Below are 22,957 nucleotides of genomic sequence, written 5' to 3' on the forward strand. Positions count from 1 at the left end.
TTTCCTTGTCTGCAGGCTGGATGGAAGGATCAGATTGCCTTGTCTGTAACAGTGTTGATGGAGTTGAGTATTCAAAAGAGCCATATCCAGGACTTTTCTCTCGAACGCCTTCCCTCTCTTGATACTTTTGTAATAACTTAGAAGGGGTTGTATACTCTGGTGTGCTAGCAGCACTATCAGTCTGTTCTAACTTTTTTTCATCTTTATCTATTGGGTACTTAATTGGATTGTATTTCTTTGGTAATGAAATGTTTCTTTGTGTTATTTCTCCTTGACTATCTGATCTTTCAGAACTACCCTTACATTCATCTCTGTTGTTGAATATTTGTCTTGAGATTTCAAAATCCTTTTCTAAGTGCTTTTGAGTTATTCCATCTGTATCCCGTGTTTCATCAAGAATGATATTAGCATTAGATCTTGCGGATTCATCAGCTGCATATTTTGATGTTGTACTGTCATGTTTAAATCTTTTTTCTTCTTGCTTGAAACTTTCCTGTGAAGTGTTCCTCATCCTGTCCACATGTCTCTGAAGACGTGCCAGGGGAGTATCATACTTTTCACCACTGTAATGAGACACTAAAGATTCTAGCATTTGGAGTTTACCTTCTGGATCGTAAGAGCCAGATTGTTCGGGATGCACATCAACACCTGAAATATCTGATCTGCTGCTATGGCTACTGTTACCAGGGCTAGCATTATGTGTGAACCCACGTTCGTTGCACTTATGATTTTCTGAACTTCCAGGTTTTGCAAGAGGTGACACCACCTTGTCACCTTTCTTCCAGTATGAAATTATCACGGGTGGTTTTGATGAGGGTCCCTCATTTGCAAATAGCATTTTCTCTGTCAGTTTACGTTGCTTCTCACGTAGAATCATTTCTGGACTTTTGTATTCCCCCAAACTAGGCCGTAAACCAATTGCAGCACCTGTTGGTGGAATTTTTACAAACCTTGTGGAAGCCATGTTTTTATTAGCCTGTGCACCAATATTAGCACCTAACTCTATATCACTCAAATTGTTATTTACGACTTTATCACTGGTATAAGATCCTGACCTGACATCCTGCGTCTCACCTTCAAGAAATGTCTTAGGATTTGTGACATCTGTTTTGCCTGGTTTCCTTTCTGTACTATCCATCTTGACTTCAAGGAGTTTTACTTTCTTCAACTTTTCAACCTCAGGAGAGACGTTGGTCCTTTTTGAGATTTGACCTTGTATTTCATTATCATCAACACCGGTCTTGTTTTCCTGAACTGGCTGGGTTTTTTCAACAGTCTCTCTTCGAGAATGATCAAACGAGGAGTAATTTTCAGACTGCATCCTTCTTGGACATCTATTTGGATAATGAACAATAGGGATGTAGCCAACAGAATGACTTCCAACAGATGGTCTCCTCTTCGAGGTATCTGTTAAAGCTGGTGACTCTATCATCTCTGTTAAAGCAGGATCAACCGGACATTTGCTGCTGGAACTTTCGTCTGTGGATTGCATTGTACTTGACAACTTAGAAGTTTGAACCGCTGCAGTCCTGCCTGTGTTTCCACTTTCTTTGGGAGTGACAGGGCTCGGGACATCAGATACAATTGCCATGGCAGCCTGTGCTTTGTCTGAGCTTTCAGTATCTTTTATGTTTGTGACATCAGTGCTAGATAGTGTCTTTAACTTCAGTTTACTCCCTTGCCGTTGCAGAGGTATGGAATCATCACTTTCTTTTTGTAATTTTTCCAAAGCTGTGTTTGGAAAAACAAAACCATCTCTATTTCCAGTTTCAGGATCATCTCCAGTACATTCTTGTGATGTAACACCTGACATGCTTACTTCTGAGTTGACTGCAGTACTTTTATCATGCGAAACATTCTTGCTACTGTCATTCTGATCTAAATCTTTTGATTCTGTACTGGACCTAACGCCAATTTTATATGGATTTACAAAATCTGTTAGAGCACCAGGCCCACTGTATTTTTCAATGATCTCAACACTTGAATAAATACTCTCCTTTTCAGCTTCTTGCCTAGTATTGTGCAGGCTCTCTCTCACAGGTGTGTATTGGGACATAAGTTTCTCATTTTCCACTGAGCTGTCCTCATGGAGTCTTTCTGTCTCATCTCTAGGGTCATTTGTCAGCAATTCCAGAGCACTATCAAACTGACCCGAACTCATCAGCATCTTAGTCATGGATACATTTCTCCCTCCTTTTACAGGTGTGGAGGCCATCTGGGGTTCAAGGTCTTCAAAGGAAGATGCAGCAGCATGATACTGTAACTCCTCACTGATAGAGTCGGACTGACTTAGTTGCTGCAGAAGCTCCATCTCTCTGACATCATGTTCATTTAGGGGCATGTTCAGAGCTCTGGAACATGTGGCACTCTTGGGACTGAGCTGTGTCTCCAGCAGTAGAAGACTAACAAGCAGAGATGGGAGGAAATAAGAAGTGTGTCTGTGTCCAAAACATGGTCCACTATCAACTGTATGAACTTGTATTATGACACAAAATATTTTACTGATACATGTAGTATGTAGAGCATGGTATTGTGATAAAAAGTTTATTTGAATCAACAGAATAGTAGTTTAACAAAGGTGCTGACATGCTGTTTGGAATATATACATTTCATCTTACAACTAGGAGATTACAGAGATGAAGACTGTGCTATGATATGGCTGTTCTAATTCCAGGGTGAAAATACCTTGAAGGCATAACAATACTGCAAAGGTTCTAAATAGCTCAAGAAATATCTACATTTATAAAGGTTTTCAAGAACTTCATTCAGTCAATACTGTCTGTAGTCATCGAAAGGGTTGCTCAGGATTCCAGTCAGTGTATCATTAGTTATCATCATAACTGTTACAAGACTATTCTGAGATATATTCTTATACATGTATTAATTTAGTTTCCATTTAGTTCTTTTGGTGTAAAATAGATGGGAATATAGGGGATAGATCAATATCAGTTCAGATAACTAGTTTGAAATTTGACATGGTTTCAATATGTATTGTATCCTCCAGGGATGTGAACACCACCACTCAAGCATGTACTTTGTCTCAGGTTCTGAAGGCAGACTCTAGCAGGTGCACCTACACATGCCTCATGACAACTACCTACAACACTGACAGGTGTGTATCCCTTGTAGGATGCCAGCTTACCATGACAGTCCTGGGAGTGCTGGATTGGAAGGAGGTTCGTGACTCAGGAAGGTGGCTGCCATTACTAGTGTCCCCTGTCAACAAATGAGAAGCTGGGATACAATCAGGGGCATTTATGGAGAGAGTTGTCAAGCAGTGAAGATTTTATCATCTATCAGAGAACTGAGCAAAAACACTGAACATTTGTGATTAAAACTATAACAAAAGCTGAAAAAACATATCAATCTGCAGAGAATTACCTCTTATTAAACCATGGAAATACAGATTATGAGATAAAACAAAATAGGGACACCTTTCAGACATACATTAACACATATACCAAGACTAGGCATTTAAAACACTGAAGAAAGAAGTAGAAATGGAAAATTGTTTATAACAAATATATTTGAACCAACATATAGAACTGAATTCTCAGAGTGATACATCATCCATAAACCTATTCATGGAATATGTGCAGCCATTTCTGGTGTCCCCCATCGTGACATTTATAGCTAAAGCGGCGTATACCATACTTCAGACATACATTAACTGGTGTCCCCCACCGTGACATTGCTAGAATATAGCTAAAGCCGACGTAAAACCATACTCACCTATTCATGGAACTACCACTATAATGAATAGTCTTTTCATTAATTAACCATTTTAATCTCATCTAAAACTGAACTGAGAGTCAGAAACCTTGCATCTATATATAAAATACTTAGTCACACTCAAACAGACTCAAAGACAGTGGCAATGTTCTCTTTACATCCCATAATAGACATGTTATAATAAGTTCAAGTTATATACTACTGGAATAAAGTAACTGTGCATTATTTGATATTATGCCATTTTTTAATGTAAAAAGATTTAACATGATTTGTGATGTTTTCCTTATTCACTGTTAAACTGTTAACAGGATAATGTCGAAAGCTGTATGATTTGATACTAGGCATTGTGACACGCCCTTGAAGAGATGAAGTGTCAAAAGTCAGTTCACAAATTCAGTATCGAGTGTGTTCACCATTGGCGTTGATGCAGGCTTAACAATGACGACGCATAGATAACACTGAATGATTGAAGATAGCTTGAGGAATGTTGTTCCATGTCTGAACCAATGCTTGTCCCAATTCAGATAACGTCAATGGCTGATTCTCGGCTTGACATAAATGTTGCTCTATTCATCCCAAGTGAGCTCAATAGGGGACAGGTCCGGTGAAACAGCTAGCCAGGGGAGTACCGGAATGTTCTGCTGTCTCAAGAAATCTGTCATAACTCGAGTGACATGTGGACAGGCAGTATCTTGCTAAAGCTTGAAGTTATGACTCTGTCCTTGAATGAACGGCTGCCCATGAGGCCCAATGATCTCACCCCTGTATCTCAGACCTGTCAGATTGCCATTGACAATGACAAGTTGTGTCCGACCATGAGATGTGATGTTTCCCCATATCCTAACGCTTCTGCCACCAAACTGTCGACATTGAAGAACGCACATGTCAGCATACCGTTCACCATGCCGTCTGTACACCCATGCCCTGCCATCTGAGCAGTCCAGATGAAATTCAACTCGTCAGGGAACAAAACACATCCAAATCTTGTCTTCTGTACCGTAGATGCTGCCGTGCCTGTCGGTGACGTTGGCCATCAGGACCGGATGTTGTTGTTCTCCATCAGTCCAGTTATGGCACTGACTGGACGTAAGCCAGGTTTTTACTCAAATTTCAAACTGAGTTTGACAAATGGTCCAAGCAGTCAAACTGGCAGTCTTAGATGGGTCAGTCGATTGTGATTGTCTTGCTGATGTGATGCCACACGTGGACGGCCGGTCTGAGGCAAATCTCCCATTATGTTGAAAACATCTCAATAGAGATGAGATCGTGTTTTGATGGACACCAAAATGTGTTGCCACATTATTTTGTGCCATTCCAGTCTCCAGCATACCCACGGTGTGGTGACGCTGATTTTCTGTAAGCCATGGCATGACGTAAGCACAGTTTAGGTTGAAATTAACGTGTTTTCCACAACATTCAGAGGCTAGAGAATAATCAACCATTCTTCAGTTTTCAATTTCAGGTGTGTAAACTTCAGGTGTCAAAAAGCATGCAAAAACTGAGTAAGTTCATTGTGCACAAAGTGCAGAACAGTCCATTATAACTACTCACTGCAAGCTACGGAACTTGAGAAATGACTGACATATAGATATCTCACCCAGGGTTTTTCTTTATCAAATATTTCAATGGAAGTTGAAAGTGTTAAGCACCTGGAGAGCACAAAGTTTAGAATGAAGTGCTTTAGAGTGTGGAAGATCTGGAGAGTAGAGTAGAGAGTGTCCAGAATATAGAGAATGTGGAGAATGGATCGAGCACGGATCATTTGGAGGATCCTACCTGGCGCCTGGGGAGTTCCGTGTGTATTCATACTGCATGTGTTTGGGGCAACACCATCTTCAACTGAAACACAGGGAGATTAGATGTAAAACATACAGTAAAAACTAAAAAGATAAATGTGTGAACAATAGTCTGCTGAACAAGCTGAAAGTCCACTTTGAACAGCACTTCAGTAAAATGATTAGTGGTGTGGGCAATGGTAGAGGAAATCCCCAGCCGACTCAGGCTGTAGCCCCAAAAATGTGGAGATGACAAACACTGGAGGAATCTGAAACCAGCAACTAACACATCTAGGAACCAGTAAGGGTAGAACACTGCACACATGCTTGTGACACCCATGGCATCAAGGATAATCACAAGGAAACACCACAACATGCTTAGCTACTTATCCATGTTTACTTTCAGTGCAGTATTGAAAAACAATGGGTGAACCCTCAGCCCTGGTGAACACCCGACTTTCATGCTTTTTTATACACTGTAGTGTGATGCAATCGGTGAACCCTTAGCCCTGGTGAACACCCGACTTTCATGCGTATTTCATACACTCTGTAGTGTGACGCAATCGGTGAACCCTCAGCCCTGGTGAACACCCGACTTTCATGCTTATTTCATACACTCTAGTGTGATGCAATCGGTGAACCCTCAGCCCTGGTGAACCCCGACTTTCATGTTTATTTCATACACTCTAGTGTGACGCAATCGGTGAACCCTCAGCCCTGGTGAACACCCAACTTTCATGCGTATTTCATACACTTTAGTGAGACGCAATCGGTGAAGCCTCAGCCCTGGTGAACACCCGAATTTCATGCTTATTTCATACACTCTAGTGTGATGCAATCGGTGAACCCTCAGCCCTGGTGAACCCCCGACTTTCATGCTTATTTCATACACTCCTAGTGTGATGCAATCGGTGAACCCTGTGGTGAACCCCCGACATGCTTATTTCATACGCTCTATGTGGAGCAATGGTGAACCCTCAGCCCTGGTGAACTCCGACTTTCATGCTTATTTCATACACTCTAGTGTGATGCAATCGGTGAACCCTCAGCCCTGGTGAACACCCAACTTTCATGCTTATTTCATACACTCTAGTGTGACGCAATCGGTGAACCCTCAGCCCTGGTGAACCCCCGACTTTCATGCTTATTTCATACACTCTAGTGTGATGCAATCGGTGAACCCTCAGCCCTGGTGAACACCCAACTTTCATGCTTATTTCATACACTCTAGTGTGAACCAATCGGTGAACCCCAGCCCTGGTGAACCCCCGAACTTTGGTGATACCCGACTTTCATGCTTATTTCATACACTCTAGTGTGACGCAATGGGTGAACCCTCAGCCCTGGTGAACCCCCGACTTTCATGCTTATTTATTTCATACACTCTAGTGTGATGCAATCGGTGAACCCTCAGCCCTGGTGAACCCCCGACTTTCATGCTTATTTCATACTTTAGTAGTGTGATGCAAGCGGTGAACCCTCAGCCCTGGTGAACCCCGACTTTCATGCTTATTTCATACACTCTAGTGTGATGCAATCGGTGAACCCAGCCCTGGTGAACCCCCAACTTTCATTTTCATGCTTATTTCATACACTCTAGTGTGACGCAATCGGTGAACCCTCAGCCCTGGTGAACACCCAACTTTCATGCTTATTTCATACACTCTAGTGTGATGCAATCGGTGAACCCTCAGCCCTGGTGAACGGTGAACCGACTTTCATGCTTATTTCATACACTCTAGTGTGATGCAATGGGTGAACCCTCAGCCCTGGTGAACCCCCTGACTTTCATGCTTATTTCATACACTCTAGTGTGATGCAATCGGTGAACCCTCAGTCCAGGTGAACCCCCGACTTTCATGCTTATTTCATACACTCTAGTGTGACGCAATCGGTGAACCCTCAGCCCTGGTGAACCCCCGACTTTCATGCTTATTTCATACACTCTAGTGTGACGCAATCGGTGAACCCTCAGCCCTGGTGAACCCCCGACTTTCATGCTTATTTCTTATTTCATACACTCTAGTGTGATGCAATCGGTGAACCCTCAGCCCTGGTGAACCCCCGACTTTCATGCTTATTTCATACACTCTAGTGTGATGCAATCGGTGAACCCTCAGCCCTGGTGAACACCCGACTTTCATGCTTATTTCATACACTCTAGTGTGATGCAATCGGTGAACCCTCAGCCCTGGTGAACCCCCGACTTTCATGCTTATTTCATACACTCTAGTGTGACGCAATGGGAGAACCCTCAGCCCTGGTGAACGCCCGACTTTCATGCTTATTTCATACACTCTAGTGTGACGCAATCGGTGAACCCTCAGCCCTGGTGAACCCCCGACTTTCATGCTTATTTCATACACTCTGAGTGTGAACCCCCAACTTTCATTTTTCATGTTTATTTCAATCTAGTGAACCCCCCTCAGCCCTGGTGAACCCCCGACTTTCATGCTTATTTCATACACTCTAGTGTGATGCAATGGGTGAACCCTCAGCCCTGGTGAACCCCCGACTTTCATGCTTATTTCATACACTCTAGTGTGACACAATCGGTGAACCCTCAGCCCTGGTGAACCCCCAACTTTCATTTTCATGTTTATTTCATACACTCTAGTGTGACGCAATCGGTGAACCCTCAGCCCTGGTGAACCCCCGACTTTCATGCTTATTTCATACACTCTAGTGTGATGCAATCGGTGAACCCTCAGCCCTGGTGAACCCAACTCACTTTCATGCTTATTTCATACACTCTAGTGTGACGCAATGGGTGAACCCTCAGCCCTGGTGAACACCACTTTCATGCTTATTTCATACACTCTAGTGTGAGTGTGACACAATGGTGAACCCCGACTTTCACATACACTCTAGTGTGACTCAGCCCTGGTGAACCCCCTCGACTTTCATGCTTATTTCATACACTCTAGTGTGATGCAATCGGGTGAACCCTCAGCCCTGGTGAACCCCGACTTTCATGCTTATTTCATACACTCTAGTGTGATGCAATCGGTGAACCCTCAGCCCTGGTGAATCCCGACTTTCATGCTTATTTCATACACTCTAGTGTGACTGCAATCGGTGAACCCTCAGCCCTGGTGAACACCCCACTTTCATGCTTATTTCATACACTCTAGTGTGATGCAATCGGTGAACCCTCAGCCCTGGTGAACCCCGACTTTCATGCTTATTTCATACACTCTAGTGTGATGCAATCGGTGAACCCTCAGCCCTGGTGAACCCCCGACTTTCATGCTTATTTCATACACTCTAGTGTGACACAATCGGTGAACCCTCAGCCCTGGTGAACCCCGACTTTCATGCTTATTTCATACACTCTAGTGTGATGCAATGAACCCTCGGTGAACCCTCAGCCCTGGTGAACCCCCGACTTTCATGCTTATTTCATACACTCTAGTGTGATGCAATCGGTGAACCCTCAGCCCTGGTGAACCCCCGACTTTCATGCTTATTTCATACACTCTAGTGTGACGCAATGGGTGAACCCTCAGCCCTGGAGAACCCCCGACTTTCATGCTTATTTCATACACTCTAGTGTGACGCAATCGGTGAACCCTCAGCCCTGGTGAACACCCGACTTTCATGCTTATTTCATACACTCTAGTGTGATGCAATCGGTGAACCCCCAACTTTCATGTTTATTTCATACACTCTAGTGTGACGCAATGGGAGAACCCTCAGCCCTGGTGAACGCCCAACTTTCATGTTTATTTCATACACTCTAGTGTGACGCAATGGGAGAACCCTCAGCCCTGGTGAACCCCCGACTTTCATGTTTATTTCATACACTCTAGTGTGATGCAATCGGTGACCCCTCAGCCCTGGTGAACACCCGACTTTCATGCTTATTTCATACACTCTAGTGTGATGCAATCGGTGAACCCTCAGCCCTGGTGAACACCCGACTTTCATGCTTATTTCATACACTCTAGTGTGATGCAATCGGTGAACCCTTAGCCCTGGTGAACGTCCGACTTTCATGTTTATTTCATACACTCTAGTGTGATGCAATCGGTGAACCCTCAGCCCTGGTGAACACCCCGACTTTCATGCTTATTTCATACACTCTAGTGTGATGCAATCGGTGAACCCTCAGCCCTGGTGAACACCCGACTTTCATGCTTATTTCATACACTCTAGTGTGATGCAATCGGTGAACCCTCAGCCCTGGTGAACCCCCGACTTTCATGCTTATTTCATACACTCTAGTGTGACACAGTGGCACCAGGAGTTGGGAATTTATGCTGTTGCATTTTAATGCAAATTTTGTATGTTCAGTAGACAGACTGTTTTGCAGTTGGTAATTGGATTAGTCATGTGTGTATCATTTGACTTAAGAAAAGCACTAAGTTAATCAGCATGACAATGCTCTTTGTTTGTTGTTTAACTCCACACTCAGCAATAATCCAGCCCTATGACCATGATGACAACAGCCTGTACACAATCATCATGATCATAACTGGACCGAACAATGATGACCTAATTATTACATCTTACAGTATGCAAACTACATTATGTCATTACATTACAGGACCTTCATATTTCCTGTAATGATCCTTAAATTCATCATTGGGGGTCCTCTGGACCACTAGTTTTGTAGGTCCCTTGACACATACCTGGAAGCCCATGATATGACTTGGTACCGTTAGCTGCTAGAGCTAGTGGAGACTTGTCAAACTGGTTTAACTTGAGGAACACATCCACCACAGACTCACACTGTCTGGAAACACTGCACGAACAGAATGATAAACACGTTAACATGATAAAGCTGGAAGAGAGATTTAAGCAAAATAAATGAGATCTGTTCTGTTATTTCATACCCTGGATCATCTTACTATTCTCAGTAAAATGTTTGTGTCAAGCAGTCACATTCTCCATTCTTATCACAGACAGATCAAGAACAAACCAACAACCAACTACACAAGTTTCTTTCCTAACTTGACACTGTGGTAACATTTGTCATTTGATAACATGTAAAACAGTCAATAGCAGTATCTATTTTTGCAAATTGTTTTGACAAACAAGATCTGATATAGTTTGACCATGAGACAGTCTGAAGAAGTTGGGGTATACACACAACCTGCTTCTACCAGTAAGAAAACACTTTTCGGTGTTGGAAGGTGAATGGTCGGAGTACCACGCTCGAGTGTGTAAATCGTGTGACATATATAGAGGACATTATATGAGTGCCTGATATTTAGGCACGAGTGTCGTAAACATAGTATGATATGGGAACGAATATAATGTTCTATTTATTCCCAAAGTCATCAAATTGAGGAAAATAAACCCAAATCTACTTTCAAACAAAGGCTGGCTACCTGCCGTGCATGCATGTAGAACGCAACGTCACAGAAGAAATGTGACGTCATAGCATTGTTCATAACGTCATGTCACCGTGTCAAAGTGATATTTTGTCCTTGGGCATCGTATGAAAAATATGAGCCCCGATATTGCTCTCATAGTCATAGGTAATAAACTGTAATAATGCATATTCATACCAGTGACATGCCCCTACATCAAGGTCCTTGACTAATTGATTTAGCCCTTAGAAACCTTAGTGGGGATTTACAACACACAAAATATGCATAACTCAGAATTCACAACAATGCATGTCATTTTCACTCATACATTATATTCTACGCAAACAGTCATAATATTTTGCTCTTACTCTGGCTTGTCTAGGAATATTATCCCCCTCAACATGATCAATGTAATGAATCCACAATCAGGACAAACTTACTCATGTTAAAGCCTGTTTAACTGTATTAACATGAAATAATATAACTTGTTAAATCACTGTAAACATGCCAAGTACTCTACTAACATACAATGACCAACCAATCACTTTTGCATAAATGAATGAATCTTCTTTAGTTTATCAGTGTACTTAATATATTATATTATTATCATATATGTATACATCTACAGGGGTGGATACAGCTTTGGGGAAAGGGGGTGCACACTCTTGAGATGTGGAGGGGCACACTTCATTTTCGCGAGAGTTTCAATGGTCATTTAATAAACTTTCAGGACAAAAGAGGGGTGGGGTGGGGGTTGGTGGTGCACACCCCTGTACCCCATCTCTGGACCGCCTATGATCTAAAATGTGTCCACACATAAAAAGAAATCCATGTCCAGTAGACTTTACCTTGATCTTCTTGCCTCCTCCATAACAAAGAACAATCCAAATAAATCACATATCCAGTTCAGCCTTTGAATTTCATGCTAGTCCAATAGTCCTTGACTACTAAATTATGTTGAAGAAAACTAAAAATCCAATGTTTGTTGTCCTTTTTGACTGATACTACCAGCATTTGAAGGCTATGTTTGTTAAGCCATCAATAAGACCTGATTAAAAGTGTTAGAAAATGGAAACAGAGAGAATGTTTTTGCTCGTTCAAACAAGATTAGCTACAAACTCTGAGAACCAGTGAAATAAGGTCTACACATGTCTGTCCTCTTGACTAGTGATTCAATTGTAAAGTAGCAGTTCCATCAGATGTTCCACTGTACTACACTAACCCTCAATACCTGACATATGGCCCCTCCCCAGGGATCTCACCTACAGGTGTAATCAATATCTGCTGTCCCTTGCACACCACCTGCAAACCAGGGATGCAATAATCAGCATCCATTATTCACAACTCGGCATTGTTGAAAGACAGTAATTAACACTGACATCAAAAACTGTTCAATATAAATAAATTTTACTGAGTTTTCCATTATCTAATTAAACTAAGAAATATTTATCTCTGAAGAGTTGATTTTATCATTGCCCTGATGTACTTCAAGAAATTAACATATTAATTTGAAATGTTATGATAGAAATTGGCAGTGGTCCTATAAGTCATGCCAAATTTCCTATGAGTGAAGGCTTCACAGGGACTCAGGTAAAAATGTGCCATTTTTGAGAGTTGTGCTACATATTATATCTATTTATAAGCACTAGTGGACTACAATTGTTTAGTTTTTTATTGTTTCATCATGAAAATGGATCATGGTAGATCAAGAAATTTGATAAATAGAGGATGCACATAATACCCACATGTACACACATTGAGAGACTAGACTGATGTTTTATTATTTATTGAGTTGCATGTTGATGTACTGTAAAAACATTAAAAGAATGAGTGAGTGAGTGAGTTTAGTTTATTGCAATATTCCAGCAATATCCACGGTTGACACCAGAAATGGACTTAACACATTGTAAATTGAACATTAACCACTAACCCCACGATTAAAAGAATGATTAATATTACTGTTAAGTGAACAGTGACAAAACAATCACATGGAGACTAGCGATACCATCATAGATCAGCAACTTAAATATAACAGACTAAATATTTTGGTGATTGTTCAGTATGTGCAACAAAACTGCTAACATGAAATATCATCTTACATACAATAATCAGCATGATAAAGGTAAGGGTTAACTTCAATCTGGATACAGACTAAAGAAAAACAGAAGTATCAATCATGTTAATTTTCTCTGACATTTTAGTTGTAATACCTATAGTGTAAATCATTATTATTATGAAAAAGCTAAGACATGTTCCCACATTGTATAAAAATCAACAAGATCAACAGTTGAGAAATCATACTAGGAGGTAAAAACTATACTTCATCATGAACTTTTTCTTAAATATGTCAACATTTGAAACATTGGAAAAGACATTTGTATTCTTCATCAAGATATGCCCTTGCATGAAAGGCATAATCCTTTCAAGACTTTTACTAAATGCCAACATGTCTTGAGACTAAAACAATAAACTATACGGTCCAGTGCACAGCCAATCTCGTGGCTCATTCCAAAAGAAACAGAACAGCTCAACTAAACCTGAAGAATTCTCAAAAAACTTCTACAACAGTATGTCTCTCATGAGGAATGGGATACCGCAGGCAAAATATTAAAACAATTTGTAAGACATGATACCATTTTATCGTGTTTGACTGTGCATTTTAGTCATGATACATTCGTTTTGAATGTCTGATAGCACATCTAAGACTTGACAGTGTTGTATTATGATGTCTGGTAGCACATCTAAGACTTGATAGTGTTGTATTATGATGTCTGGTAGCTGGTAGCACATGTAACAAGGTTTGTTGTTTAACATGCACTCTGTCATTTTCCAGCTATATGGTGGTGGTCTGTCAATAGTTGAGTCTGGACCAGACAATCCAGTGATCAAAAGCATGAGCATAAGGTAACAAACATTAACACTACCAAAAGATTATTAATTAGTATCATACTTAACACTGGAACATTGATGTAACATTGACATGTCCATCAGTGTGATCAATACTCAGTAGATTTGAAGAAGTGTTGTAAGGTATGCACAGCAATGACTAATGGAGGACAGAGTGAGTGAGTGAGTTAATATTTAACGTCACATCGGCAATATTTCAGCCATATCGTGACGTGAACATTATACATTGAAATGGAATAGATGTAGATTATACAACCTGCCTACAAAGGACAGTAAAACAACTAGAATATCACAGATATACATGTAAAACTAGTAATTAAATCTAAAATATTTGAACTATAGGTGACAACACAATATAAAAATAGGCTATATATCGCCAACAGGAGGACAGAGAATCATAGATGATGTATGAAGCGTAAAAAATATTGAGTCTGAGCGATCAGTGAACCCTGTCGTGCTTAGCTTCTACACCAGTGTATACATGACCAGCTGTACACTAAATACCCGTTCATAATCCATAGGAGGAGACTAGTCACGGATGATTGGATGCCCCATGCTTGTACAAGATGTGACAGGTATTAAATAACAACAACAAAAAGATACACCCCATAATCCCTACAGCTTATGACAACAAAGTTCACACTTGAGCGAGTACCAATCTCCTGCATGTTATCTTTTCACTTATTGGTTTAACACATACAAAGACCAATCTGCATGGTGCTAATAATGAAAAATAAATCCATGGCATCTCATCAACATGATCAAGCATGTATATTCAACTTATTGTTTTTGTGTCAAATCCTAAGTGTATTCTTTCAATTCAAGGATGGCCTTCAACATCAATGAATTTGATCACTATTTTAAGTCCCTGGTTATAAGCAAATAACATATAAAAAGGATTGGGCAGATATGCTTTTTTAGCATGGGCAAAATGTAAAAATGTTATTAAGTTAAAATGACCAACTTGATATTGCATCACAACGTTATGATATAACAATCAAACAAAATCTGGATGTAAAACTGTTTGATGAACATTTGTACTTTCAAAGAAAAAGAAAATATTGATGACATACAAATAACTCATGAATAAGAACGAAGTGAATATTTGTTGTTTATGACCATGCAAACTAAATGTGAAGAAAAATACAATGATAAATTAGAAACACATTTTACTACTAAATACTAGAATGATGTACACTTTTTACCAAATATACCAAAGTTTTGATGGTTTCAATTAGGAAATACAGTTCGCTCTACCCCCCATGTTTTGTGTAATAAAGTACAGTTTTGTCCAGAACAACTATAGTTAAAGCATGAGGATGCCTGAGTTTTTGACCAGCACCCTTGAATCGTTACAAGGCAACAATAGGGTTTCTTATAATTGTTTTCATTCACCTGAAGAACGTCTGCTCTGCAACGTCATATATTAACGAATAAAAAGAAGTTGTTATCCATAAAACCTGTCATGCATTTATTATTTTTGTTGTTTTGGCAATTTATATTTAAAACATTTCATAACAATGTAAAATTATTAACAAACAAAAAACACACACATATGTGTAAATAAATGTCACCCGTGTACATCTATGACGTTACCCACACTTTGAAACTGATAATAGAGACCATAATATAATATAGTCTCTGCTGATACTTAATCGAAAATGAACTTATTGACCATTCTGATATCATATGATAACAATATGTCTAACATGCGCTTAATTACCAATTTTACGCTGGCTGTGTAGGATTCAGTCGAAACCACTTGCAAGATAGCGAGTTATCCTCCATTTGTAAACAACTTCAACGACTCTGCCGGAAACTGTTTAGTATGTTTGCGACATATGCATATACACAAACGTTAATAATTTCAATTACGTTGTCATATTCCTATCACAAACCCCATCTTATATAGTAACATCGGACAATGAATAATCACTGTTAGTTCTAAGCGAAGCAAATGACAACTTCTGTAACGACATTAGCGTCTGCTCGAATCACGTGACTTTTCACCCCCGATTGAATGACCAGGCGAGTCCGGACAAGTTTAGATATATTGTTAGCTAAATAATAGAATAACTTTGAACACGTTAAGATATTCACATACAAACCGAATACTAGTAATTAGTTCTGTTGATGAGATCTTATGATAATGTGCTAGGGGCTTTACAGACCAGATGAATGAAAATAAATTGCATTTTAGCCAGCAAACCACGTGCTGTTTTGTAAAAATATTGACACAGGCGATAATGATATCAGTAAATAGGCCTACCATGAAAAAGAGTGTATGTGCATGCATTTTCTTCATATACTCATGGAGATCACTCGTGCACGCAGGGTGCCGTTAGACAAATGAATTTAGACCTAGACCGTGCTTGTGAGTCTATGACAAAGATATAGCAGTTATGGTCGCATTAAATAGACCGATCCAGTCTCGGCCGATAAGCCCCGCCCACTTCGTTTTTGACGTTAGGGGGGACAACCACTGGCAAATCACAATGGCGTCACCGCCGGCGAAACGTTACGTGATTGCGAACGTTGTTGATGAATTCTGCTTGTGATACTTTGGTATCCGTCGTTTGTGAATGTTATTTAAAGAGGCAAGTTATACGTATGTGATCTTTAATATATTTTAGCTGGCAGATTACAACTGGCGAGCATCTAGCACATCTTTTCGGTATCTATAAATAGATTATCAACACTGCGCGTGGCGCCTTTACTTATCCGTTTGTGTTTTTCAAGTTTAGTTCAATAATCTGAAAACATGGGTTTCTATCTTTTAATGAATTAAGAGAATGGTAAATAAAAAGCAGAAAATATTTCCCGTCTACTACTTCATGCACCTTATTTGTCTGTACAATTAATGTTAACAAATCAATCACAGCATAACCTTTTTTGATCTTATTTGGAAATCTGAAAAGGTAATTGGGCTTGTAAACAATATGTTTCCATGGACGTATCTGGACATACCCAGAAGCAACTATTCAACAGTTGATCTGCAGCAACTCTCAGTAGAGTTTCTCTGTACACCATGATAAAATGACACTGAATATAAGGAAATCATTTTTAATCATCATTTCCATTTAATTTTTCTATATGTACATTGTTGTGGAATTTAATTTTACATACAAACTTCCACAATACTGGACTTCATGAACTGCCAGCGTTTATGTACAGGTATGTCACAGCACCAGAACACAAAGAAGATCCAAGATACAGTCTGCACCTGTACACTAGCTGACCCATCTTCCAGAAATAGAAACATGTGGAACAGAGAATCCACAGTTATTGGAACAATTAACTAGCATTGAAATAGAATGTTACACAAAATACAAATGTAGATCTATTGTTTTTCATCAGAGATGTTTAACTGCTAACTACTAGTGTAAATAAGGTGCAAAAGAATATATCCTGTGTTCAAAGCCTTCTGTCAATACAATTATTGCTTCTTAATTAAACAATGATAATCTTTGTTTTATTAGATCTGAGACCATATCCCTAGAGGACATAACACTGATTTTGATCTATTTCCTTTCTGAGATAATTACTGGTGTCATAAAAATTATAGTAAAGTTGATTCAAAATTTGGTAAAAGTCATAACAAAGGTTTAGGAAACAGACATGAAAATGTCCTGAAGCGTTCACCTCCTACAAAATCTGTGGTGTAATTTAATATGAAGCTCATTTTGCAAATAACCATCAACAAACCTTGAACAATTTGTCCAAATCCACCATCTTAATAAACACTAGCTTTGGCTCAGTCTTCAAATAGTAGTAACCTCCTAAAAAACTTATGATTAATCAGAAGAATTACATCAAATGTGGGTTTAATATATGTTTCAATCTTTATTCCATTACATGAAAAGTCACCTGAGATTTTTGAAAGTTATTCTGTTCCAGGACTAGATAATGCCTGTCCAGGGTTTGACCAAAATGTAGCCTTTGCTTTTTCAAATATTCTGATGTTGAAATAACTTTAATGAGTTATGATACTAGCAATCACTTACAGAATTATTTTATTAGTAAATGTAGTATTTTAAAAAACATCTAAAAGCAGGAGCCAAGAAACTAAGTTAATACCAAGTGATTGTCCTGCCTTGATATGTATGGTGTTTGTTTGCCTAGTTCTGCCTTTAAAATCTAAAATCTGATATGTCAATCAATTAAATAATTATTTATTATTGATTAGATTATTATTAATTTTATTTCCTTCCACGTTTACTAAAAAAGCAAGATTCTGAAAAACATGTACCTTGATATCATTTCCAGTGAATTAATCAAAATTACAGTTGTAATATTACTCCTAAAATGTACCATTATATGTGAATAATTTATGTGGTAACAAAACTTCAAATAATGTTCTCATAATTAAGATATATACTTTATTTCACTCCTGTCCAATACTCCAGAAAGTCACTATTCTTCTTCACATAGTTTTCGTATTCGATCAACCTGGAGGATGGTAATTCAGGTCAAAGTCCCATGCAATTCTTTATAAAAAATCTGAAATATTTAAAGCATGGTTTTATAGGCACTCATATGAACTAATTTTGATACTTGATATTGCATGATAGGCAACTGCTGACACTGACAATATTTCCGTTTGAATAAAAATATTACTCATCGAATATTTTGCTCTGTTAACAAGATACTGTAGGCCTTCAGATTGTGCTTATGAAACTTAAGCATCCTAAAATGTGTGACAAATTGAAGAATATCTAAGAGCGAAGGGGACAATATCCGCCACATTGTTCTTTCATGTAACATGTTTTGCTATTTCGGTTGAACTCTAACCGAAATGAAAAATTTGTTTACATTGTGTCACGGCTTTCGCCTGTCTTTTGAGCTTTGTGGCGTACCAACTCAATGCCTAGTAGTGACTAAAAAACGTGAAGCAAAAACAATTTTGTAGTTACAAGAATTGTCCGTGTTTATAACACTTGCAAAGTCTTAAACTGCTATTTGTTGTCATCAATTGGTAATGATTTTGCACATGTGCAAAAGTGTGCAAATTCGTGCAAATTCTCATCAGCAGGCAGACGTAGGTTTCCTGAACGATGGTGCAGACATTTAACTGATCGTCAGGCCTATCGCGTTTCTTGATCCGCCTCCATTTTTGTTGTCTTGACCGTAATGGTTTTGTTAAGGTACACATCAAATATAGCACTAAGATCGCTTAGTGGAAAGGGGCCAACGCATTCTAATTAGCAACACAACCAAACTATACACTTTAAATCTTATTCATAGTGGAACCGGGAACAAGTGCAAAACATAATCAAATATGTGCACTGACGACACAAGCGAGTGCATAAGCTGTTATATAATGTTTAAGTTGTAATTAAATACACGTGGGCATCAAAGCGAGACAGAATATGATTATAAGCACGCACAGAAAGAATTTGACTTGAGAAGTTGATTGTTTACTTTCTGACGTGCTTTGATCATACATATATATATATATATACACCATATGTATTTACCAGAAATGTCCTCGTTACCAGCAATTTTTCATTTCTTCTGTTCATGATATCATTACCCATTGTTTAAATATATATATCATCAGTAAAACAGTGTGGACAAAACGCAGGAAAACACACACACACACACACACACACACACACACACCTCCACTCCATCCCACCCTCACTCACTTCCCTATGTTTGGTAAATCTTGGCGTAAACAACTATATATCAACTATAAAGTATATATAGTCTCTATAACGTCTTCACTCCAGCAATAATAAATAAACAACAACATTTATTATACAAGATCTTGGTTAGAATGTCTTGAGCAGTCTATGCTTGTTGTAAGAGGCGACTAACAGGATAGCGTGGGCATGCTCGTTGATTTGGTTGATATACGTCATCGTATCCCAACTGCGTTAATCGATGCTCATGATCTCAATCCCTCGACCGTCTGGCCGAGACTCGGTTATTTACAAACCAGGGTCATAAAGCGGTGATATTGCTGAGTGTGGCGTTCAACAACTAACAAACAAAATATATAATACCCCTTGATGTAAGAAGAAGCACTACGAATAATGATTGCTAATTACTTAGTTCTGAGGGACGGTGGGGTAGCCTAGTGGTTAAAGCGTTCGCTCGTCACGCTGAAGACCCGGGTTCGATTCCCCACATGGGTACAATGTGTGAAGCCCATTTTGCCGGTGTTCCCCGCCGTGATATTGCTGGAATATTGCTAAAAGCGGCGTAAAACCAAACTCACACACACTTAGTTCTGAAAATGTACAGCTCACATACTTTTAGTTTATATACTCCCCATCAACAGTTTAGACTCACTAGTGTAAATGTAGCCATTTACTTAAGTCAACAGTTCTAAAATAAATTTTGCAAAACTTTCCATACTGTTTAAAGGTACTGTTTACACATGAACTGATGTATAAAACACATTTGTAACGTTGAAAAGATTGTCATGAGTTCAATAAATGATGAAACTCAGTGAAAATTGACGAATTCGTAACAAACTTTACACCAAAACGCAGCTGTTCACATGCATGATATTTGCACATGCTTTACAGCAATTTGATGCATGATCCTCGTGCAATTCATCTGCATAAGGTTTGCAGTTGGTTTCCCCAAGTTAGTGGAGAAATTCATCTTCGATGTAACCATACATATAAACATAACACATAGTGAGTGCTTTAAGTGAGTCTAAACTTTTGATGGGTAATATACATGTTATTATTGTTATTGCCAAAGAGTGAATATGAATTGCTACACGATAGATGCGCAAGGCCACCATGTTAAATTACTCTTTTTATGGGCGCTTCTCAAACAAATAACCTCATAAACTTATTTACATTGTTCATTATACGAGATACGAATAGCCAGGAAAACATCAACCTGTAAAGGAGGACCTGGTCAAACTGCAATCTAGGCCACACATTGTCACTGGGTTCCTATAATACACTGTTATTAGCAAAGCAACACTAGTCTTAAATTACAGATACGTGTGATGTGCCGATTTCTGTCTGAGAGCAGCTGTCCGGTCATTATATCATCCTTCATAGTTTAAACTGTTGTTGTTTGGAAACTATTTTGCTTTCTCTAAATGAAACATGCAAGTACAAGACAATGGAAACCGAACGTGCGTGAAACTGCTCACATTCAATCAGTCTTTCCTTTTCTCCCACCCGTGAAGGTCCGTGTTAGAAAATTGATCTTCAGTAACCCATGCTTGTCGTAAGAGGCGACTAACGAGGTCGAGTGGTCAGGATCACTGACTTGGTTGACACATGTCACCGGTTCCCAGTTGCGCAGACCGATGCTCATGCTGTTGATCACTGGACTGTCTGGTCCACGACTAGATTATTTACAGACCGCCGCCATATAGTTGGAATATTGCTGAGTGCGGCGTAAAACTAAACTCACTCACTCCTTTTCTCCCTGATACTTACTCAAAATGAACCTTTCAATACGATATCATCTGTTTAGTGGATGACATTGATAAACAGATGTGTCCAACCCTCGGATAAGTCTGCTCTTATTGCTGAATTAGCCTTGTGGTTAAAGTCTTTGTTCGTCACGCCGAAGGCACGGGTTCGATTCCCCGGGTTCGATTCCCCACGTGGGTACAATGTGTGAAGCCCATTTCTGGTATCCCCCGCTGGAATATTGGTAAAAGCGGCGTAAAAGTAAACCCACTCACTCACTCTTGGAATGTGTTTGGTACTACGGTGTTCAGCTGTACGTAACCAGTTAACCAATACTTAACCAAATTTGCACGTATTATTGAAAGTAGACTGTCAGTGATTAGAAACCACTTAACCAATACTTAACCAAATTTACACGTATTATTGAAAGTAGACTGTCAGTGATTAGAAGTCAACAACGTTATAATAGCAACCTTAAACCGGTTTCAAACACGATTATTCAAATAGCAATAATATATTTGTTTTACAGTCTTTCGTAAGAACATGCCCACAATCAAGAAAGCTTTTGATTCTGAGGATATGTCCAATATAACATATTTCTTGTAATGTTAAGCGATATGTATGGTTTTCTAATGATTGTATGAGAACTCTTAGAAATGACACATTTCAGACACCTATAGTTACCACCGTCCGAAATAACTGTATGTTGAACCCACCGTTCTTATATGCTTTACAAATCAACTTGCTACATATTTTGATAGTATCGTAGCAGACGACATTTTGGACAATTATTTTTAATGAAATACAAATGTTGCTTTTGCTGATGATAATGTCTTAGTGTCGGAATCTGTAATCAGGTTGCAGAGGAAATTAGACGAAATTTTAAGTGACACCTGGGGTTTGGAGGTCAGCACACGGGGAGGGACGCTAGGATGAAGGAAAGGTACTAAATAGTGTTGTGGTGGGCAGTGTTTTTTGGGCGGACAAGGAGACGAACTGTGATGGAAGATGGAGGATGAAGCCCTCAAGATAGCCCCATCATCCCGTTCTACTGGTACAGAAACGACGTCGCTTTCGTCACCGCGAATCCAGAGGCTGATTCAAACATCCTTCTCAGTCACCTTTATGCCCTTCGGATGCAGAAGAAAATGACAACCAGCTATCGTTCCGTGGTCTTAGTCCAGAAAGAAACCAACAAACTCCATACCAGAGAGTATAGAAAACAAACCTATACTGCCCTTTACCGCTCACCAATCCACCAACCCACCAAAGCTTGATAAGCCAGGAACCCCTGCTTTGAGACATCTACGACATGTTTTCCAAACCTACAACCCTGCCAGACTAGTCACCCTACGCAGGTACGACTGCAATCACATCAGCGACCTCCTGAACACCAAACCAAGATCGAAGCAATGTTCCAGAGAGGAAAAGTTCCAGAACGTTCTCAAAGCCTAATATTGCAGATCTTCAAAAACACCAGGCGACCCGACCGCTGCAGTTTACCACATTATATGCGATTGTGGTGACTCTCATGTTGGGGCCTAGTGGTTAAAGCGTTGGCTCGTCACGCCGAAGACCCGGGTTCGAATCCCCACATGGGTACAATGAGTGAAGCCCATTTCTGGTGTCCCCCCCGTGATATTGCTGGAATATTGCTAAAAGCGGCGTAAAACCAAACTCAGTCAGTCAGTCATGTTGGGGCACATCAAGGCCTCTACCAGTAAGAATTATAGAATATCAAACCTCATCACAGAGAAGAGACTCTAACTCCGCCGTCTCTGATGGCAGCCCTACCAGACCTTAATATAACACCACTGGGACAACATACGTATCG

General features: G+C 39.6%; 1 protein-coding gene across 1 annotated transcript; it reads right to left on the minus strand.

Moving 5' to 3' along the window:
• Window positions 1–29: 29 nt before the first annotated feature.
• On the minus strand, window positions 30–15,537 carry LOC124290988. Its single transcript, XM_046727850.1, has 6 exons — window positions 15,456–15,537; window positions 10,142–10,254; window positions 5,509–5,571; window positions 3,143–3,216; window positions 82–2,402; window positions 30–43 (listed from the first exon to the last, which is right to left on the minus strand). Exons 4-6 carry the CDS (start codon window positions 3,202–3,204, stop codon window positions 30–32), a joined length of 2,397 nt encoding a protein of 798 aa, XP_046583806.1. The 5' UTR covers window positions 3,205–3,216; window positions 5,509–5,571; window positions 10,142–10,254; window positions 15,456–15,537.
• Window positions 15,538–22,957: the final 7,420 nt, after the last annotated feature.

This window comes from Haliotis rubra, unplaced genomic scaffold, assembly GCF_003918875.1.
Source record: "Haliotis rubra isolate DU_JTF1 unplaced genomic scaffold, ASM391887v1 Scf48, whole genome shotgun sequence".
Classification (NCBI taxonomy): Eukaryota; Metazoa; Mollusca; class Gastropoda; order Lepetellida; family Haliotidae; genus Haliotis; species Haliotis rubra.

Coding starts and splice junctions, on each gene's coding strand:
- LOC124290988 (XM_046727850.1), bottom strand. CDS start 3,204: ATGGCAGCCACCTTCCTGAGTCACGAACCTCCTTCCAATCCAGCACTC. Junction 2,403..3,142: donor GCACTCCCAGGACTGTCATG/GTAAGCTGGCAT, acceptor TCTGCTTGTTAG/TCTTCTACTGCTGGAGACAC.